Source organism: Gekko japonicus, unplaced genomic scaffold, assembly GCF_001447785.1.
Source record: "Gekko japonicus isolate JY-2015 unplaced genomic scaffold, Gekko_japonicus_V1.1 scaffold6928, whole genome shotgun sequence".
In the NCBI taxonomy this organism is placed as follows: Eukaryota; Metazoa; Chordata; class Lepidosauria; order Squamata; family Gekkonidae; genus Gekko; species Gekko japonicus.
In genome coordinates this window covers 14,941-22,178 of record NW_015159918.1, presented here as the reverse complement: position 1 = coordinate 22,178, position 7,238 = coordinate 14,941, and the positions used below count along the sequence as shown (strand labels likewise).

Here is a 7,238-nt window from a genome sequence, read left to right as displayed (position 1 = left end):
AGTACAGAAGAGGGCAACCGATTAGGGGGGTGGAGCACTTCTCCTATGAGGAAAAGCTGGTGAGTGTGGGACGTTTCAGTCTTGGAGCAAGACGGCTCACAGGAGACATGATAGAAGTTTACAAAATTATGCACGGGGTGAAGAAAGTGGCTAGAGAGAACATTTCCACCCTCTCCCATAATGCTTGTGCTTAGGAACATTCTAATGCAGTTGATGGGGAATAGATTCGGGATAAAAGGAAATACTTCTTTTAATCAACGAGTAAGTAAAGCTGTGGTGGCTCAAGTGGTTAAGATGCTGAACTGCCTTTGAAACGGAGATGAGCACCGCAACCGTAGAGTCGGATTCGACTGGCTTTCAAGCAAGGGAAACCTTTACCTTTACCTTTAAGTAAATTGTGGAATTCACTTCTAGTGGACGTAGTGATGACCACAAGCATGGATGGATTTTGTGGGGGACAGGTCCATCAGTGGCTACTAGCCATAGTGACTAAAGGGAACCTCCACAGAGGCCGATCCAGCAGGGCTCTTCCTCTGTTCTTAGGAATGAGATTTCTTCCTCTTTTCCCAGCAGCTTCGACCTGTTCAGTTTATTTCATCCTTGGTGTCTGTTCCGATATCACACAACTAAAGAAAATGCTTTCATCCTACTGTTTGCTTAACGTTATGTAGTACTGACCATTTCTTTTTTTTTTTAAATCTCAGGCTGGTCGTTCCCAATAAAGGCTATTCTTCTTTAGACCAGAGTCCTGACGAGAAGCCGTTGGTAGCGCTGGACACTGACAGGTGTGTGGCGGGGCAGTCGGCAAATTTCATTTCTTTCTCTCTTTTAATTTAAGGCATTCTTTGCTCACTTTTCTCTGTGGGTGGGGTTTTGGGGTGTGTGTGTTTTTTAATATGTGCATATATGTGTGTGTGCACAACCTCTGAAAGTCATGGCAACATCTGGTGACCAGTGTTCCCTCTAAGCTGAGTTAGTGTGAGCTAGCTCACAGTTTTTAAGCCTCTGGCTCACACATTTTTGTCTTAGCTCAGGAAGGAGAGCTCCAGAGCAAACTAATTTATGCAGCAGCCAAATCGCTCGCTCACAACTTTAATGCCAGGAGCTCACAAAGTAGGATTTTTGCTCACAAGACTCCACAGCTTATAGGGAACATTGCGTGGTGACCCCTACTGGGGCCTGGAGGATATTCTGAATGAATAAAGCCTGCCTCCCGCCTCTGGTATTCCAAGGAAGTCTCCCATCCAAGTACTTGCCAGGTTCGGCCTGGCTTAGCTTCTGAGATCTGACGAGATCGGGCCGGCCCAGGCTGTCCAGGTCAGGGCTCTGTGGGTGTTTCTTGGAGCCGCTACCAACAAAGTGGATAAAAATGCAATGAGATCTGCCCATCTCCAGTTAATGGCAATAAATTATGGAACTGCAGAGGTGATAAACCGAGCTGTGTTAACTAACCAGGGCCCCGTTCACGATTTGCCGCACGCGCACAAAGGGCACGAATGTCAGGCGGATTTTCGAGGCGCGATCACACTGCAACATCTGGGAAGCGTAGCGCACCCATGGCCGACCCGTGGCGTCCTGGCGAAGATGCACAGTAAAAAAGTACCTCGGAAAGTGCACTAGTATCCGGGAAACGCGGGGCAGGGGTGGGCGTCTGATCACGGGAGCGCTAGTATCCCGTGGCATCTGGCGCCTGTCCACGTCCCGTCGCAAACCGGATGTTTTTTGTAAGTGCATGTGCACAGACACGTAACTGAAAGCGGTGCTGCTCCGCGAAACTGTGGATGCGCACAAACGCGAAACGCTTGCCTCGCCACTTCTTTGCCACGCTCCAGCATCACCGTGTGATCGCCAGCTAACAGCCTAAGCGCAGAGACTCAGGGGACCGTGTAAGCGGGCTACCGCGCTTTATTTTGCTCCGGGGCGAACAGCCACGCCTCCCCCCCCCTCGCATTATCTGGCCTGTGTGACTGGGGCCCAGATGCAGAAGGGAAGCGTCTGTGCCTGTCCCCTGAAGGCCTGGAGGTTTTTTCCCCCAGGTAGTTCTTATTGAAATATTTGGTTAATACAGCAGAGTTTCCCCAGTCACAGAAGTGTGAGATTGCATGCAGAAAGTCAGTCTCCCAAAGTCCATTGCAAAAGTAAAACCTGCATCTATTCAAGTAGATCCAGGTCACATTTGGGTTGCAGTCGCAAAGAGAGAGTGAGAAGCCTAATCTAAAGAATACATTCCCTATCGCAAGTGGCCGGCTCAATCTGACATCACATGTGCGGAAGTATGAGGACATTGTGTCTACAGGAGAGACCTGCAGAGACGTGTGTGACTCCATGAAGAGCCATGTGGATAATGGGGCAGAAAAAGAGCGCAGATCGAGAGAGAGGAGGGGTCAGAGGGGCAGCTCCCAGGTTAAGACAACGAGAGAGGCCTCCCAGTCCAGGCTGTCAGAGTCTTGCAGCAATCAGTTTTCAACAACGTTCCTTCAAAAGGGTTTGTACAGTAAAGACAAGTCGTCTGTGCATACATTCAGTGTCAAAACTAACCCTAAAGAGCCAGTTTGGTGTCGTGGTTAAGTGCGCGGACTCTAATCTGGGAGAACCAGGTTTGATTCCAAAGAGCGCAGATCGAGAGAGAGGAGGGGTCAGAGGGGCAGCTCCCAGGTTAAGACAACGAGAGAGGCCTCCCAGTCCAGGCTGTCAGAGTCTTGCAGCAATCAGTTCTCAACAACGTTCCTTCAAAAGGGTTTAAGTTTATTGAGTACAGTAAAGACAAGTCATCTGTGCATACATTCAGTGTCAGAACTAACCCTAAAGAGCCAGTTTGGTGTCGTGGTTAAGTGCGCGGACTCTAATCTGGGAGAACCGGGTTTGATTCCCCACTCCTCCACTTGCAGCTGCTGATGTGACCTTGGGTCAGTCACAAGCTCTGGCACAGCTGTCCTTGAAAAAGAGCAGTTTCTGTCAGAGCTCTCTCAGCCCCACCGACCTCACAAGGTGTCTGTTGTGGGGACGGGAAGGGAAAGGAGTTTGTAAGCCGCTCTGAGACTCCTAGTGAAGGGCGGGGTATAAATCCAATCTCTTCTCTTCCACTTCTCTAAAGGCAGGAGGGGAATAGATATACGGGATTCGAAGTGGGGTCCCCTGACGAGGTCGAGCCAATCAAGGGATTAGCTATAGCGCGCCTAAACTAACGGGTTCACATTCCCAGTGAACCATCAGGAATGCGGTACCAAGGTCAGACACTCAGACTATGAGATAAGACTCAGCGCGGAGAAGTGAAAGTTAAGATTCCAGTATAACAAGAAACACGACATCAGCCGCCTCTCCCCACCACCACCATCGGCAATGGGGCAGAGCTGACATAGGTGTGCTGAGTCGCTCGCTCTAGCAGTCCTCTCTGGATAGGCCATTCCACAGAGGTGGCACCACCACGGATAGGGCCCTTTATCACTCCCTTGCACACAGTTTGCCCTCGCACCGCTGTGGACAAACTAGAGATGTAAAATTTCTGGAAATTTTGAAGCTCGGGGAAAAAATTCCGTTTCCCCCCGAAAAAAACTGGGGGGGACCCGTTCCCCCCCCCCCCCAGTTTTTTTCCGGGGAAAACTAAAATTTTCGGGTTTCGGGGGGAAACTGAAATTTTCGGGAAAATTGAAAAAAAAAATGCTGCATTAGCACTTTTTTCTTCTCCAGATTGAAAGTCATTCTGTTACTTTAGGAACATAAAATATGACTACGGACATTTTTACTTGGCATGAAATTATCACAACTAGCATATTAAAAATATAGTGTATCCAATCAATTATTACAAACAGAATTCCCGTCCACATGCCAAAACAAAACTGAAACCTTTTTCTTTTCTTGTGACAATAGCACCTCCTAAAGGAAGAAATGCATCTTGCATTGGAGAGTTCAATTGGTAACCTAGGACTTGCTTGTCCTCAGTGCACAGAAATTAGATCAATCTGATACCATACGTATTTTTTAGAAATTATCTGGAAAATATTTGAACACCTGGTCTTAAAATATTTTATTCACCATGTTAAAATAAAATGTTCCAGTTTTTTTTTCTTTTCTTTTTTCCAATTTTTCAGAAAAAAACAAAAAAGGCTTCAGGGAAAAAATTGGGTTTTTCCTGGGCCTTCACATCTCTAGGGCAAACCCTTGGCTGAAGGCATCCGTTTCAGTTTTCCAAGTATGCGAACTGGAAATGCCAACCTTTTTCATGTTTCCGAGGGTCACTAAGGTGACGACGTGAAATCACTTTGCACTTGAAGGATTTAGGCAGTGGGTAGGTCTTTCAAGGACCTTCAGTCGTGATGGCCGAGTGACATCTTCGTATTCAGAGGGGGTATCCTCCTTGAATACCAGATGCTAGGAGAGAAGCAGTCAGGCCCCACGCGCTGGTTTCCTGGAGGGGTCTGGGTGGGAACGGGGATGCTGGGCAACACGGGCACTTGGCCTCATCCAGCAGGGCTCTTCACTCTGGGAATCCGGATGAGGAATGACTTACTGAGGTGCTCTGTAAGCTTCTTAATGGGGGGTCTGCTTTTTTCAATTTGGTGTCGTGGTTAAGTGCGCAGACTCTAACCTGGGAGAACCGGGTTTGATTCCCCACCCCTCCACTTGCAGCTGCTGGATGACCTTGGGTCAGTCACAAGTTCTCTCAGAGCTGTTCTTGAAAAAGAGCACTTTCTGTTAGAGCTCTCAGCCCCACCGATCTCACAGGGTGTCTGTTGTGGGGAGGGGAAGGAGTTTGCCAGCCGCTCTGAAACTCCGAACGCAGGGCGGGGTATAGATCCAGTCTCCTCCTCCTCCTCCTCTTCTTCTTCTCATTGCACTTTGTCTTCCTCTGCAGTGACGATGACTTTGATATGTCCAGATATTCCTCCTCGGGATATTCGTCGGCAGAGGTGAGTTCCAGTTCCTCCAACTCATCTTTCTTACGAAAGATAAGAAATGTTACGTTTCCAAAAGGACAGGTATTTTACCAACAGCTGCTCCCTTCCCCCCCCCCCATGACTGGGTTGGGGGAAAAACATTTCCTCATGAATAATTTTCCTTGGCTTTTGCAATCCAAGGACAGATAATAGCACGAAGAAACCAGAAACGACTCCATCAGCCCTTGAGCCAGCCTGTGTCAGGATAGGAGGCCACCTTGCATGTTCACACTCAGAAATTCTTGGAGGCTGAGAGGTTACAAATAGGCATGCCCTTCAAAAAGGACTTTCCTCTTGTTTTCTAAGGGCTATTAATCATCAAACTGAATAAAGCCACATGTTGAGCCAGTTTGGTGTCGTGGTTAAGTGTGCGGACTCTAATCTGGGAGAACGGGGTTTGATTCCCCACTCCTCCGCTTGCACCTGCTGGATGACCTTGGGCAAGTCATAGTTCTGATAAGAGCTGTTCTTGAAAAGAGCAGTTTCTGTCAGAGCTCTGTCAGCCCCACCCACCTCACAGGGTGTCCGTTGTGGGGAGGGGAAGGGAAAGGGGTTTGTAAGCCGCTCTGAGACTCCTTAAGAACATAAGAACATAAGAGATGCCAATGTTGGATCAGGCCAAAGGCCCATCCAGTCCAACACTCTGTATCACACAGTGGCCAGAAATACCAGGGGCCATCAGGAGGTCCACCAGTGGGGCCAGGACATTAGACGCCCTCCCACTGTTGACCCCCCCAACCTTTGGGTTGTGAAGGGCGGGGTATAAACCCAATCTCCTCCTCCTCCTCCTCTTCTTTTTCTTCTTCTGCAAAGAGACCATCTTAACTGGCTGTGCTGGGGATTGGACCTAATGCGTCACGCGTGCTGAGTGTGCGCTCCTCTCTAGAATCCATTTCTTTAACCGGGACCAGACGTATAACCGAATATGTCTCCAATGGGGGGTGGGGTGTGTGAGGCTGAGGGCGTCGGACGGCCAGACGTTTGACCCATTGACTCTTTGTCTACAGCAGATCAACCAGGACTTGAACATCCAGCTGCTCAAGGACGGGTATCGGTTAGACGAGATCCCGGACGACGAGGACCTCGACCTCATCCCCCCGAAGTCGGTCAACCCCACTTGCATGTGCTGTCAAGCCACCTCCTCCACCGCCTGCCACATCCAGTAAACGAGGAAAGCCCGGCGAGGGGGTGGGGGGGTGACCAGTGCTTTCCGCTATAACTGTAAAACTTAACAGCCATTGCTTCCTCCTATGGTAGGACGTGCACCTCTTTGTGTTTATGGAGCCAGGAGAAACCAAAAACCAAACAGATATTCCTTTTATGGTCCTCTTCTCATTTTTGTTTGAACCGAGCGTAAGCAAACTCCTGACGCGTCAGGTGTGTTGTTTCTGGTCCGGAAGGCCGGTTTTGGATCCCTCTCGACCCAGAGACGTGTTAGCAGGGTTCACGGATGGGTTCCGGGAGGGAATCGGTTGAGAGGTGCTGCCGTGAGCGCGGCTGGAGAACGGTGGGAGCCAGGTGGTGCAAGAGGCAGGGTCTCTCGCCGGGGGTGGCCACGATCAGGAGGAAGGAGCAGAAATTTAAGTATAGGATCCTCAATCATGCCAAGATGAATTTGTGGTTTGGGGGGAAAACCAGGGCTATTTTTGGGCAGGAACGCACAGGAACGGAGTTCCGGCTAGCTTCTGAGTTGGCCACACCCAGCAGGAACTCATTAGCATAATAGGCCACGCCCAACAGCAGGAACTCATTGGGATTGGCTACATTAGGGGTGTGTGGCCTAACATGCAAAGGAGTTCCTGCTACAAAAAAGGCCCTGGGTTTTGACAACAAACGAGGTAAACAGAATAAGAAGGGAAAGGTGGGTGTGGCTGGATGACCACACTTCTGGTAACACGGGGGTGCGGCCTAATGTGCTAATGAGCGGTGCTGTCAGGGTGTGGCCTAATATGCTAATGCGTTTTGCTGTTGGGTGTGGCCTACTATCCTAATGTGTTCCTGCTGGGCTTTTTCTACGAAAAGAGCCCTGGAAAAAACCAATCGCAGGCAGCACGCAAGTAGTATTTACAGCTTTCCCCCACGTTTACCAGTGTGAAATAGAACAAAACGCCGTGCATAATCCGATAAGAGAACAGCCTATCCAGAAGAAGGAAAAAAGTCCGGTCTTACCGTTTGCATCACAGACACCTCGCCTGTCCTGAGATGGCAAAAGCCATCCAGTGTCCACCGGGATCGAAAAGCACAGCCTGGTTCCCATGAACGGGGAGCCGACGGGAAATGTGTGCGTGTCTCTGACACAAGTGG

At 49.5% G+C, this 7,238-nt stretch overlaps 1 protein-coding gene across 1 annotated transcript; it reads left to right on the top strand.

The window, feature by feature from the left end:
- Window positions 1-704: 704 nt before the first annotated feature.
- Window positions 705-6,568, top strand: FAM219A (family with sequence similarity 219 member A; the record flags this gene model as incomplete). Its single annotated transcript, XM_015408439.1, has 3 exons — window positions 705-785; window positions 4,853-4,907; window positions 5,945-6,568. Coding segments are annotated over 3 exons (292 nt in total), but the record flags the coding sequence as incomplete, so codon positions are not given.
- Window positions 6,569-7,238: the final 670 nt, after the last annotated feature.